Source organism: Cucurbita maxima, unplaced genomic scaffold (assembly GCF_002738345.1).
Source record: "Cucurbita maxima cultivar Rimu unplaced genomic scaffold, Cmax_1.0 Cma_Scf00007, whole genome shotgun sequence".
NCBI lineage: Eukaryota > Viridiplantae > Streptophyta > Magnoliopsida > Cucurbitales > Cucurbitaceae > Cucurbita > Cucurbita maxima.
In genome coordinates this window covers 1,137,327-1,150,910 of record NW_019272023.1, presented here as the reverse complement: position 1 = coordinate 1,150,910, position 13,584 = coordinate 1,137,327, and the positions used below count along the sequence as shown (strand labels likewise).

Here is a 13,584-nt window from a genome sequence, read left to right as displayed (position 1 = left end):
AACAAGATCCTATAGTTTATAAATATCTAATAAAATGTCAATTAATTTAATAACGCGTTAAGAATAAAATTTATATACATAAAGAAAGTAAAACAGAATTCTTTATTTTTTTGACATAAAAAGACACAAACTCATACGTAATTACAGAAATAACCCAACACTTTTCCCTCAATTTCATTGCAGTTGAAGCCGAGGATCCACCTCCACTCTCGCAACCCCCTCCGTGACCGCCGCCGCCTTCGCGACCTCCACTTCTCCGACCACCAATCCGGCGACCTCCTCCTCCTCCTTCACTTCATCCACATAGTTCGGATCGTTCTCATCAATGGCAGCCGGGGCGGGGGAGAGCTCGTTCTCAATCGCATCGCTGGGTCCTTCCCAAGTGAACTTGCCGCCGTGGCCGGACTTGGGCGGCGGCTGGGCGATTCCAGTCCGGGTATGAACCGGATGGCGGTCGAGGCGCTGGACTCCCTTGTCAATGAGCTTCTTCTCAACGTACTTGATGGTGTCGATGTTGCGAGAAACAATCTCGGCCTTTTCGACTCGCTTTTTCCCTTCCTCGTCGCGGCTGACGGCTCGAATCGTCACTTTCTCCTTCTTGTCGTCGATTGGCTTCATGATTTCTGTAATTGTTGGGGAAATTTAGAATCGGGATTTAGGGTTTTATACAGAGAGACGAAGGAGAAACTGGAAGGTCCCGGAAAGGTGTGGACAACGCCGGGTGGGTGCTAGAACTCTCTGACACGTCTTACAACGCTTTCTTACGCATGCATAATTAATTTCTAATTTCTTTTTTTTATATATTATATAATACAATATTGAGAGATTCGATGATGATATACTAATGCCCTTAATTTTCTTTCAGGACATTTATTTGCAGAATTCATTTGAAACCCATTGCCGGAGAAGATGGCAAATGAACGGAAAACCACGAGAAGTTCAACTTTCCGGTGGGTTTCCAGGGAAGTTGTACTGCCGGAGCCAGACATGGCGGGGAGTGGTTTCTTATCATTCGAAATTACACCTCTAATGTCAAATTGTCAAATTGGGTAATTAGAAGATGAGGGTGGTTATTAGACTACGACTATGTATGATATTGTCCACTTTGACTGAGCATAAATTCTCATGACTTTGCTTTGGGCTTCCCTCATTCGAATGGAGTTAGTATTCCTCCCTTATATTTACTCCTTTTTTTTCTTTGTGGAGTCCTTTATAGATATTGTCCTATAAATTCTCATGGCTTTGCTTTGTGCTTTTCAAAAAGCCTCATTCTAATAGAATAATAAGTATTTCTCACTTATAAATCCATAGTCATTCCCTAAATTAGTCTTTGACTGCTAATCTTGATCCAAATAATCTTGATGGGGGACAAATGTTCGGACCCTGTTCTTCACCAATTCGATTGGGGCAGATGCCATTACAGATGAAAAAAAATGGACAGAAGAGTGAAGAAAATGCAGAAGTTTATTGTGCTCACGGCGGAGATGTCGAGGGAAATGGAGGTTCTGGCGGCGGTGGAAAATCGTTCAATTACCGGAAGAAGAAATTTCGTGTCACCGCCGTCGTGTTCAGAGCTTGAAATTGTTGACCCCTTCGAACAGAACATTCGATTACATTCTTAATTATACTGTTACAGAACGACTCAAATTACATTCTTAATTCGATTACATTCTTAATTACATTCTTAATTCGATTACATTCGATTACACCCCCTCCATGACCTCCGCCGCCTTGGCCACCTCCACTTCACCGACCACCAATCCGGCGACCTCCTCCTCCTTCTCCTCCACTTCATCGACATAGTTCGGATCGTTCTCATCAATGGCAGCCGGGGCGGGGGAGAGCTCGTTCTGAATGGAATCGCGGGGTCCTTCCCAAGTGAACTTGCCGCCATGGCCGGACTTGGGCGGCGGCTGAACCGGCTGGCGTTCAAGACGCTGGAATCCCTTGTCAATGAGCTTCCTCTCAACGTACCTAATGGTGTCGATGTTGCGAGAGTCGATCTTCGCCTTTTCGATTAGCTTTATCCCTTCCTCGTCGTGGCTGACGTCTCGAATCGTCACCTTCTCCTTCTCGTCGATTGCCTCCATCATTTCAGTTTCTATTCTTCTTCTTCTTCTTGACTTTGGATTTCGGATTCAGGGCTTTATACAGAGACACGAAGCAGAAACTGGAAGCTACCGGAACGTTGTGGACAATGCCCGGTGGGTGCTAGAACTTTCTGACACGTCATATAGATATATATATATTTCATGTCTACATGTATATACGTTATATATATATTATACATATATATTTCATGTGTACATGTATATACGTCGAATATATATATATATATACATGAAATATACGTTATATATATATACATATATATTTCATGTGTACATGTATATACGTCGAATATGCTCCTCAAAAGTCGTCTTAGCAAACAACGGGGAATCAAAAACATTGAAACAACACATAATGATTTGTTCGTCCGTTCATTTTGAGGTAAATTTATATTATTATGTCTCCCTTTCCCTGTTTATATTTATACCTCTTTCATTTTCCCTAACGTTCATTCACTCTTCTTCTTCTGCCGTTAATTTCCTCTCGGGACAGTTATTTGCAGAATTCGTTTGAAACCCATTGCCGGAAAAGATGGCAAGTGAACGGAGAATCACGAGAAGTTCAACTTTCCGGTGGGTTTCCCGGAAATTTGTACTGCCGGAGCCGGACATGGCGGGGATTGGTTTCTTATCATTTGAAATCGCGCCTCTTATGTCGAAGCTTGTTCAGCTATGGAATCGATTAGAAGACGAGGAATTCATGAGAGTGAAACAACAGATTTCGAACTCAAAAGGAATCGAAATACTGATTTCGAATGACGAACAATTTCTAATGGAGCTTTTGAGGGTAGAAATCGTCGGAGATCTTCAATACATCGCGAAATCAATCGCGAGATTTGGGGACAAATGTTCGGACCCTGTTCTTCACAAATTTGAAAAATTCGTTGAAGATCCAATGAAGAACGAATTTGATTGGGGTAGATGGCAATATAGATGGGAAAAAATGGAGAGAAGAGTGAAGAAAATGCAGAAATTTATTGTGTTCACGGCCGAGCTGTCGAGGGAAATGGAGGTTCTGGCGGCGGTTGAACGAAATTTGGGGAGGAACACAACGAATTTTTCCTTTGCCGGCGGCGGTGGAAAATCGTTCAATTACCGGAAGGAAATTTCATGGCACCGCCGTCGTGTTCAGAGCTTGAAATTGTTGACCCCTTGGAACAGAACATTCGATTACATTCTTAGACTTTTCATGAGATCGATTATTACCATTACACAACGAATCAAAATTGTGTTTGGGGTTAACGAAATGTGGCTGCCGGAGGACAGCGGAAAGAAAATCACCGGCCGCCGTATCCCGGCGGATAATTGCAGGAGGTCGAAAGTAGAAGAACAGGGGAAAAAACAGAGTTATAATCGGAGTCCGCCATTGATGAAGAATTCTGCAGAGAGCAAAAGGTTTTCTCAATTTCCCCATTTCCGGTCATTTCGAGACTGCAAGTACGGAGCAACTGTTTCTCCACCGCCGTCGCAACAGGTTCGCAAAACGTCGTCGTTGAAGCTGAAAAACACAGCAGTTGAAAACAGAGTATCATCATCACTGAGACGAATCAACGGCGGACATTATTCAATCTCATCATTCTTTATTAAAGAAAATTTACCAAGCTCACCTCCAAATTCCCTCGGCGCCGCCGCCTTATCAATTCATTACGGAAAAATAGTGACTTTGATCGAGCAAATGGCGTCCGCGCCTCGCCTAATCGGTAGCAAGGAACGGGACAAGCTGTACAACATGTTGCCGTTGAGTATAAGGAAAGCTCTGAGATCCCGACTGAGAAAGGCAGCAAAAATTCGGCACTCGTCTCTGTACGATCCAGTTCTGGCGGCAGAGTGGAAATCAGCGACGGCGAAAATATTGCAGTGGTTAACTTCAATGGCTCATGACATGGAGACATGGCATTCAGAGCACAGTGTTGAGAAGAAGCCCAACGGCGGCGACATGGGTGGTTCAAAGCCGTGTGTTTTGCTGCTGCAAACTCTCCATTATGCAGACAGGGAGAAGACGGAGGGCGCCATTGTTGAGGTGCTCGTAGCTTTGAGCAATATTTGCAGTTCAAATGAAGTTCATGAGCAGAGATTGTTAAAGGGATTTGGCGTTGAAGCTGATGAGAGTTATTTGTGTAGAAATTATGGGTTTTCCTGTTTTGATGTTCTTGCTCTGTAATTTGCATTCATGAAGCTCAGAGGATGAGAAATTTATCGATTTAGAAACTAAATTGTGGTGAAATTTATTTTTATGAAAACAATATTTTATTTTTACTGATTTTTACACGAAACGACGTTTATGAGGAATCGGAATGGCCTTCAAAGGAACTTTCTTTTTCAGAGTAATTCCCATTTGCTCCGACATGTCCATCTCCTCCGGCAAGAGTCCGTCCGGCAGAGCCCAATCAAACCGCAGAATCAACGACCCCAGAGCCATTGGAAGAACCCTTGATGCCAACGGCACCGCCGGGCACATGCGGCGGCCAGAGCCAAACGGAAGGAAGTCAAAGTGTTGACCTTTAAAATCCTTGCTGCCGGTGGGCTCCAAGAATCTCTCCGGCGAGAAAACCAAGGCGTCTTTCCAGTTTTTGGGGTCACGGCCAATGGCCCAAACGTTGACCAAGACTTGGGTTTCGGCCGGAATCCAGTAGCCGAGGATTTTGCAGGGCTTCATTGCCATTCTCGGGAAAAGAAACGGCAGCGGTGGGTGGAGGCGGAGGGTTTCTTTGACGACGGCATCAAGATATGGGAGGTTTTGCAGATGGGTTTCTTCAAGTTTGCCGTCTGGCAGTATGGTGGATCGTAGCTCCGCCTGAAGTTTTTGCATCGCTGCCGGGTTGCGGAGGAGCTCCGCCATTGCCCATTCTAGTGAACTAGTGGTGGTGTCCGTCCCCGCCGTGAACATCTCCTGAAAAAAGAAAAAAGAAAAAACCAACCCAATAGGAATTCCCTAATTTGTTCTATAAAAATAAAAGGAGAAGCTTTAAAAGATTAAAAAAAAAAAAATTAAAACTCTAACTGCCCATATCCACTCTAGCACATAGTGTTGTTTTTCGACTTTCTCTACTTCCCCTTAAAACTTTAAGAGACAAACTATTATTTATAAGGATGTGGAAAAGTTACGACAGGTTTTAAAGCCTTCAGAAAAAGTCCGAAAAAGAAAGCCAAATAGAACAATATGTACTCAACACTAGATCTGAGCCGTTACAAAAACATATGAAAATAAAAATACTAAAAATATAATGAAAATAAAAGTAAAAAACTAAAAGAAGAATAATATGAAATTATTACAATAATATTCCAAAATACTAAAATACAAACGTATTATTTATAAAATAGTGTGGAGCCCCAAACATTATAAAACATTAGGAACAGACAAACCCTAAATCCGATTCATACAATCTGATATGTGACAACAATATAATAAATTAATCATTTAAATTATTCATATATATATATATATATATATGATCTCTTAATCATATCACGTGAGATGCACCATTTCTTAACCATTTGATCTTAAACATTTATAGGCTTAATTTTGAAAATAAAAATGAAAAAGAAGATCAATAATAATAATAATGAAAAATAAAGCTTACTAAGACGATAACGTTGATGATCCAAGAAGAGAAACGGGAGGGCTCCACAACGCCATCGCCACGGAACTCCAAAAGCACATCCAAATAATCCTTTTTTCTTTCTTCTTTTTTTTCTTTCTCCGTCGATCTTTCTTTTATGAACTCGCCGGCGATTTCAAACGCCTCCTTCACATGAAACTGCGTCGTTCTCCTAATCCCCTGCGGGTCGACCCACCGGAACACCCGTAGAAAGTCCGCCACATTCGGCGTTCCGGCAATCTCCATCACCCTTCTCGTGTGGTAATAGAATTCCTTCCCCCTTTTGGAATTTGGCCCCACTAGATCTTTCGAAAATATTAGGTTCCCGATTAAATTAAAGCTCATTATAAAGAAGAATTTCCCCACGTCCATCGGCGGCGCGTACCAATACGCGCTTCCCTTTATTTCATCCTCCACATATTGGATCATGGCATCGACGCAACGTCGGCGGACGTGTTGCATGGCGTCGAGCCGACGAGTGACGAAGAATTCGCTCGTTGCTAACCGCCTCAGCATCCGCCAGTGGGATCCGTATTGGGAGGTGATTAGGGAACCTTCTGTGCCGTGGTCCCCCTTCATTGCCTCGTAAATCATGCGCCCTGACAGCGACGCGTCGTGGTTTTTGAACATCTCTCGCGCTATCGTGCTCGATGAGACGACTACTGTTTTCATGGACCCGAGTTGGAGGGTCATGATTGGGCCGTACTTAGCGGCGAGTTTTGTGAAGGATTCGTGAGCGGAAAAACTGAGTTGGAGCAAGTTTCCAACCACTGGCCAACGCGGTGGCCCTGGTGGTAGCTGCTCACCCAGCGCTGCCGCTCCACGGCGGCGCCACACCCATAAACCCCACAGAAAGGACACTAAAATAAGCGCTGCAATTTCTATCTCCATGCGAGTTGTGTCTGTGGCTTTTGGTTCTCGTGATTTATAGCCACGGGAAGAAGTGTTCCCTCTGCCCCGTCAACACCCGTGGTCGGTAAATGGTGGCGCTATTTCTATTTGGACATTTAAAAATAAAATCAATATATCCACTGAGTTTCTAAAAATTTAAAATTTAAAATTTAGTTGGATTAATTTTTTTAAAAAAATTATATAGTTATAAATAGATTCTTGGTAAATACTTATTATACATTTACATTATTCGATAGTAACTCAATCGATTGATGAATACTCTATATAATGATATGATATTGTCCACTTTAAATATAAGGTCTCATGATTTTGCTTTGGCGTCTCCGTCTCATACCAATGAGTATAATTAATTTATATATTTATTTGAAATTTCATGTCTACATTATTCAAATATGTTAATAAACTGTGAAATATTTAATCCAAAAATTCTTTTTTATTCCTTTTTCTTTTTGGTCTTTTAAAACAAAATTTTTATGGAGTCTAATTTGGTCAACAAAAACTATGAGATTATAAATATTGAAATTATGAACAGTGATTTTTACCAAATTGGTTTAAAAAATTTAGGGGACCATTTATAACTTTTTTTCTGAAAAAAAAAACATATATAATGTCAATAATTGTACCCCGATTGATTAATTTTGTTTAAAAAATGTATATTATATTAGTATGTCAATTTTATTAGTGTGGGGATATTAATTTTTTATTTTCTACACATTTCCAACGTTTTTTTTTTTTTCAAAGCAAAATAAATAATAAAAATTTAAAAAACATAAAATGCCTCACTGGATTCTTAAATTTTTGGGCCAGTAACTATCAACTTTTACAAAAAATAAATAAATAAATAAATAAATAATTGACTGAGCTAATCCATTAGTAATATGCTTTCCGATTCTTATCCATTCTTAAGACTTAATTTACATCATTTATTTTAACATAATTTAATGATAATTATTAATCTCAATAAAATCAGCTTTTATTAATGTACAAATTATGAATTTTAACCCGCAATTTAACAGCTAAATTTGAAAAACATTTCGATATAAATTTATTATTTAAAATTGGTTTTTTAGCTTCAATTTATTTTGTTACTAATTAAATATATTAACTAAACGCATGTAAGGTAACCTGGATTCGTAATTATAATTAAATTTAGTTTTCTAATCTTAAATTAAAATGGAAATTTAAAGTGAATATGTATAAATTTCAAACAAAAATCATGGAATTTGAAAAAGTGGGGCCACATTTGAAGGTGATGATTTACAAAATCGTGGGCCTGAGAAGTTGGACTGGATCTTCTTGGTCCCCGCTTTGTTGGGCCCAGATGATTTTTTATTATTATCCAATTTAGTGTTTTTTTGTATGAATATATTTTTAATTTAGATTTGTGGTCCATATAAGCTCGTATCCTAAAGATTGGATAAATTTAATTTTTTGCTTCCAGACAAATTAATGATATCATTAACAAATTATTTTTTTATTTTCAATTGTAATAATGTCAATATAACTCCAATTTCAATATGGTCCAGATAGTTGTTCACACAAAATTGTTTACAATATTTATATGGAATTAAAAAAAAAACAAATTATTAGGTACAAAAATATTAGGGATTAAAAAGTTTAAAATTTAATATTAATAAAATATTCAATTTTATTACCTATACCAAAAAAAACTTCATAGTTAAACGTGCTTTAATTAGAATAATTTTACGTTCGGTGAACTCTTAAGATTTTTTTTTAGATGCATGTGAGTGACGACAAAATATGTTGAAAAGACTCGTGATGGCATGCAGTGATAGTTTTTGCTTTTAAGAAACGATGGGTAGGTAATGTAACCCTATCGCTATAAATTTTTCTAAGATGCATGTGAGTGAGGACAAAATATTTAGACTATTATGTACCGAACCTGTATTCAAAATCATATCTTCTTTTGTTTAGATTTTATATCTATAAAATTAATATATAATTAATGTTTTTTAAACCTCATCAAATAAAAGAGCAAATAGGTTTCTTTTTCTGTCACGTAATAAAACTTTTGGACTCTACCATTTAAAATTAAAACAAAAAAATAAATAATTAAAATTAAAATGTTATAATAATATATTTAAAATTAGAAAAATAAGATATGATGTTAAATTTATAAATATTTGAACCTACTTTAGCGATTTGGTATTAAGACGTCACGAAGATGGAGAAATACTTTTAAACATTTATGCAATTTTTATTCTTGTTTTTAATTAATCTAAAGGGCCTATCAATAAATAAATAAATAAATAAAAGGCGAAGAAGATTTATTCAATAATAAAATGCAATGATTTATTTTTAAATTTATCACATAAAGTAACAATGTATTTGCATGATGTTTATTTGTTATTTTTAAATTAAAAAGTGAATTATTATAAATACATTATATTATTTATTATTATTATTATTTTTAATTTTATTTGGTCTATTTATATTTTTGATATATTATCTATTTAGTCATATTTTAAAAATGCGAGTCACCGTAAGATCACACGTATGTATATATATATATATATATATATATTAATTTTTTTTTATTAAGAATAACATATTCTCAAATTTCAAATAAAATTATATAATTGATTAATTTGTAAATGAAACGAATGAATTAATCAAAATATTATAATATTGAAAGAAAAAAAAAAAAAGCAAAAGGTAGTTTGAATCATATTTTAAAAAAATAAAAATTTGTATAAAGTTTGTTCATCATAGGAGTTGATTGGCAAAGTCATATGCGTAGGTTAGTTATAAACAAAATAATCGTTAATTTTTTGATTTTTTTTAATTATTGTTTTTATTTTAGTTCAAGATTTTAAAATGAATTTTGACTAACGTTTTGGACTTTGGTCGAATGGGCTTCTGATAAGCCCAAATATTCAAATACCATAGTTTAATATTTTTTTAAATAAAATACTATTTTTTTTTTTTTAGTTTAAATTATTATTTTAAAATGATAAGTTAAAATTTAAAAACACCTGTTAAATCTAAAATAAATTTTCTTTTAATTTTAAAATTAAGACCCATATTGCCGGACCGACATGGATGGCCTGGAGAGCTGAAGAACAGGCGTTGCCACCGTATTATTGAGTCGCCGGCATGCCCTCCGCAGCAACGGTGAAGGAGGTGAAATTTTCAGAGGGTATTGGCAACGCTTCTCCTCCTCAATTATATCGAAGATCTCCGGGTCGACGGTTTGGAGAGGACTGTTACCGGAAGCATCGCCGGAATCCATGGCGGAGGAGACATAAATTACAGAGAAAATGGTAAATCTGGGAACGCCAATCCCGCCTTCAATCACCATTTTTTTATGTTAAAGAAAAAAAGAAAAAAGCGAAAAAGTGGGAATGGCATCGGGAAAAAAGCTGAAGCAATTGCTTGACTTTAGTCGACAGCATCACTGTGGCCATGATATAATTTGAAGGGCTTTTATGGAAATATGAAAACCGTAGAAACAGAGATAGTAATTTTTCCTTTTTTTAAAAAAAATAAAATAAATAATTAATAGTATTAAAGAAAAATGTAAATAAATTTATAAAAGTTTATAGGGTGAGCAAGCATGTTGATAACCTTATTAATCATTTCAAATGGGTGGGGAGAAGCTTGCTTTGCTCTCACTTAAAGTTCTCACCTTTTTAAGTTTTTTCTAATAAATTAAAAGAAATAGGGTAATACAACTTTTTTAACCCGACCATAATCAACACGTTTTTATATACATGTAGGTGTTGGAGGGAGCTATATTCAAAATTTAAGCTCGTAATCTTAAATTTGTAATTTACCACTATCCACATATTATTTCTCGTTCTCAATTACAAGATTTTAAAACCTTTAGTTTTTCTTTCTAATTAATATGAGATAAGAAAAAAAAAAAAAAAAATGAAGAAGTTCCTGATTTGATTTATGAAGAGTGGAGGACAGCAATGATTGAATCAACCCGTCTGAAATTGCAACTTTAAAATGATTCCCCCTCTGAGTTTCAATCACCCTTAATTTTTGATAATCATGATTTGTTTTCTTAATTAATTCTCACACCCTTTAATCATTCCGATTCCCTTTCTCTGTAGGGACTGGCAGATCAAACAGATTCTGTTTCTTCTTCATCTTCTTCTTCCTCAGACACACACACTCACAGACAAACGGATAGGACATTCCTTCGCTTTTCTCAATTTGGGTTCCTTCAAGCAAAGACACCCTTCTTCCTTACTCTTCCCTCTCAGCCATTTCTCCAACCAAATTCCCCACAGATCATCATCATCATCATCATGCCGGTGAACATTTGCAGTTTCGCCGTCGCCCTCTTTCTCTCTCTTACCCTTTTGGCCTCTGCTTCTCTCTCTTTGGACGACGGCGACGACACCTCTGCTCTTACTCGCTTCCGTCTTCAAGCTGATTCTCACGGCGGCCTTCTAAGAAATTGGACTGGTTCTGATGCCTGTGCTTCTTCATGGCGTGGAGTTCAATGCTCTGTTAATGGCCGTGTTGTTGCTCTTTTTCTTCCTTCTATGAACTTACGAGGCCCCATTGAGTCTCTTGCGCCGCTCCACCAACTCCGCCTTCTCGACCTCCACGACAACCGTTTGAATGGTACCATTTCGCCGCTTGTGAACTGCACGAATCTCAAGCTGTTGTATCTCTCTGGCAACGACTTCTCCGGCGAGATTCCGCCGGAGATCTCTTCTCTACGGCGACTCCTAAGGCTAGATTTGTCAGATAACAACATCCGCGGCGGAATCCCAGAGGATCTCGCTAAATTGTCTCGGCTTCTTACACTCCGTTTGCAGAACAATGTTCTCTCCGGTACGGTGCCCGATTTCTCTGTTTCGCTTGTGAATCTCACCGAACTTAATTTAACCAACAATGAACTGTCCGACCGGTTGCCGGACGGGATGATGAAGAAATTCGGCGAGAAGAGTTTCACTGGAAACGAAGGGATTTGTGGATCGAGTCCGTTACCGATCTGTTCGGTTACTGGTTCACCGCCGGCGATGGATTCTAGCAGAACGGTACCTTCAAATCCAAGCTCATTGCCGCAAAACCCTATCATCAGTTCATATAATAAAGAATCGCGAAAAGGACTTAGCCCTGGCGCGATTGTCGCGATTGTGATCGCAAATTGCGTAGCGTTGCTTGTAATTATCTCGTTTATTGTCGCGTATTACTGCACTCGTGATCGTGACCGGAGTTCAAGCTCCATGGCCGGAAGCGAGAGCGGTAAGAGAAGGAAGAGCGGAAGTAGCTACGGCAGCGAGAAGAAGGTGTACGCCAACGGCGGCGGCGACAGTGATGGCACTAACGCTACAGACAGAAGCAAATTGGTGTTCTTCGATTGGAAGAAGCAATTCGAGCTTGAAGATTTGTTGAGAGCGTCGGCGGAGATGCTCGGAAAAGGAAGCTTGGGGACTGTTTACAGGGCGGTGCTGGACGACGGTTGTACGGTGGCGGTGAAGAGATTGAAGGATGCAAACCCATGTCCGAGGAAGGATTTTGAGCAGTATATGGATGTAATTGGGAAGCTTAAACATCCAAATATTGTTAGATTGAGAGCTTTTTACTACGCTAAAGAAGAAAAGCTTCTGGTTTATGAATATCTTCCAAATGGGAGTCTTCATAATCTTCTCCATGGTTGGTTCATTGATGAAGCTTTTGATTGCTTACAACGTGTTTGATGAAGAATTTGGTTGATTTTGTTTTGTTTGTTTGTTTGTTTGGATTAGGGAATCGAGGGCCAGGGAGGATTCCATTGGATTGGACGACCAGGATCAGTTTAGTTCTTGGAGCTGCTCGTGGGCTAGCAAGCATCCATGGAGAATACAAAGCATCAAACATTCCCCATGGCAATGTCAAATCTTCCAATGTTCTTCTCGACAAAAATGGAGTTGCTTGCATTTCTGATTTCGGGTTGTCTCTTCTTCTCAATCCCGTTCATGCCATTGCACGGTTGGGAGGATACAAGGCTCCTGAACAAGACGAGACGAAACGACTCTCTCAAAAAGCAGATGTTTATAGCTTTGGAGTTTTGTTGTTAGAAGTATTGACGGGTCGTGCACCGTCGCTCTACCCGTCGCCTTCGCACCCACGTAACGACAAGCAAGAGTTGTCGGTGGACCTCCCGAAATGGGTTCGATCCGTGGTGAAGGAAGAGTGGACGGCTGAGGTGTTTGATCCGGAGCTATTGAGGTATAAGAACATTGAGGAGGAGCTTGTGTCTATGCTTCATGTTGGGTTGGCTTGTGTTCTTCCTCAGCCTGAGAAGAGACCAACAATGGCGGAAGTGACAAAGATGATCGAAGATATTAGGGTCGAGCAGTCCCCGCTCGGAGAAGATTACGACGAATCGCGTAATTCGCTTTCACCTTCCATTGCCACCACAGAAGATGGTATGGCGTAGCCACAAGTTTTGAGGTGGATTGTTCCTTGAGATGATGTTTCGATTAAGTTAATATTCTCTGCATTTTCTCATGCAAATTTATGTATTTATTAGAATTTCTTTGGTGATTACTCTTAAGAACTTTGATCCATGTTTGCTCTGCGTGACAGTGGGAAGCTTCACTTGATCTTCCCATAAACCCGTAATTAAGCTAATTAATTAGTTCCCTGTCATGTAATTTAAGGGTTCTTTTTAATTTTTTAATTCTCATGTAAGTCTTAAAATAAGGTAATATAATGCCATCGTGGATTTTATTTAATGTTCATAAAAATATTGTTTTTAGATAAATTATTTAAACAAAAAATTGTGCTATATGTATATATATATATATATATATATATATTTTATATTTCATTAATTTTTTTTAGAAGATAGTAGTAATCGCTTTGACAAAGTGAGTATAACGACAAAGTGAGTATAATTCAACAATAATTAACATGCAATTTACAAGGGTGTATATATATTGTGAGATTAGAGTTTCATTGCTCTATATATATATATTTTGTGAGATTCCATATCG

The 13,584-nt window shown here is 38.1% G+C and overlaps 5 protein-coding genes across 5 annotated transcripts; 2 read left to right on the top strand and 3 right to left on the bottom strand.

The window, feature by feature from the left end:
• Nucleotides 1–79: 79 nt before the first annotated feature.
• On the bottom strand, nucleotides 80–720 carry LOC111481791. Its single transcript, XM_023127385.1, has one exon. The coding sequence runs from the start codon at nucleotides 616–618 to the stop codon at nucleotides 175–177; it is 444 nt and encodes a 147-aa protein (XP_022983153.1). The 5' UTR covers nucleotides 619–720; the 3' UTR covers nucleotides 80–174.
• A 983-nt stretch (nucleotides 721–1,703) lies between these two features.
• On the bottom strand, nucleotides 1,704–2,090 carry LOC111481977. The gene has a single exon (XM_023127602.1). The coding sequence runs from the start codon at nucleotides 2,088–2,090 to the stop codon at nucleotides 1,704–1,706; it is 387 nt and encodes a 128-aa protein (XP_022983370.1).
• Nucleotides 2,091–2,362: 272 nt separating this feature from the next.
• LOC111481975 lies at nucleotides 2,363–4,269 on the top strand. The gene is made up of 2 exons (XM_023127600.1): nucleotides 2,363–2,490; nucleotides 2,602–4,269. Exon 2 carries the CDS (start codon nucleotides 2,641–2,643, stop codon nucleotides 4,267–4,269), a length of 1,629 nt encoding a protein of 542 aa, XP_022983368.1. The 5' UTR covers nucleotides 2,363–2,490; nucleotides 2,602–2,640.
• A 39-nt stretch (nucleotides 4,270–4,308) lies between these two features.
• On the bottom strand, nucleotides 4,309–6,711 carry LOC111481619 (cytochrome P450 76A2). The gene is made up of 2 exons (XM_023127149.1): nucleotides 5,690–6,711; nucleotides 4,309–4,998 (listed from the first exon to the last, which is right to left on the bottom strand). The coding sequence occupies exons 1-2, from the start codon at nucleotides 6,596–6,598 to the stop codon at nucleotides 4,372–4,374; spliced, it is 1,536 nt and encodes a 511-aa protein (XP_022982917.1). The 5' UTR covers nucleotides 6,599–6,711; the 3' UTR covers nucleotides 4,309–4,371.
• Nucleotides 6,712–10,548: 3,837 nt separating this feature from the next.
• On the top strand, nucleotides 10,549–13,323 carry LOC111481593 (leucine-rich repeat receptor-like protein kinase PXC1). Its single transcript, XM_023127109.1, has 2 exons — nucleotides 10,549–12,259; nucleotides 12,352–13,323. Exons 1-2 carry the CDS (start codon nucleotides 10,900–10,902, stop codon nucleotides 13,023–13,025), a joined length of 2,034 nt encoding a protein of 677 aa, XP_022982877.1. The 5' UTR covers nucleotides 10,549–10,899; the 3' UTR covers nucleotides 13,026–13,323.
• The last annotated feature ends 261 nt before the right edge of the window (nucleotides 13,324–13,584 follow it).

Bases quoted from the DNA above. Each gene is read 5' to 3' on its own strand.
- LOC111481593 (XM_023127109.1), top strand. From the start codon at position 10,900: ATGCCGGTGAACATTTGCAGTTTCGCCGTCGCCCTCTTTCTCTCTCTT. The intron at 12,260-12,351 runs GTTGGTTCATTG...TGTTTGGATTAG, and splicing joins TCTTCATAATCTTCTCCATG to GGAATCGAGGGCCAGGGAGG.
- LOC111481791 (XM_023127385.1), bottom strand. From the start codon at position 618: ATGAAGCCAATCGACGACAAGAAGGAGAAAGTGACGATTCGAGCCGTC.
- LOC111481977 (XM_023127602.1), bottom strand. From the start codon at position 2,090: ATGGAGGCAATCGACGAGAAGGAGAAGGTGACGATTCGAGACGTCAGC.
- LOC111481619 (XM_023127149.1), bottom strand. From the start codon at position 6,598: ATGGAGATAGAAATTGCAGCGCTTATTTTAGTGTCCTTTCTGTGGGGT. The intron at 4,999-5,689 runs GTAAGCTTTATT...TTCTTTTTTCAG, and splicing joins TCATCAACGTTATCGTCTTA to GAGATGTTCACGGCGGGGAC.
- LOC111481975 (XM_023127600.1), top strand. From the start codon at position 2,641: ATGGCAAGTGAACGGAGAATCACGAGAAGTTCAACTTTCCGGTGGGTT.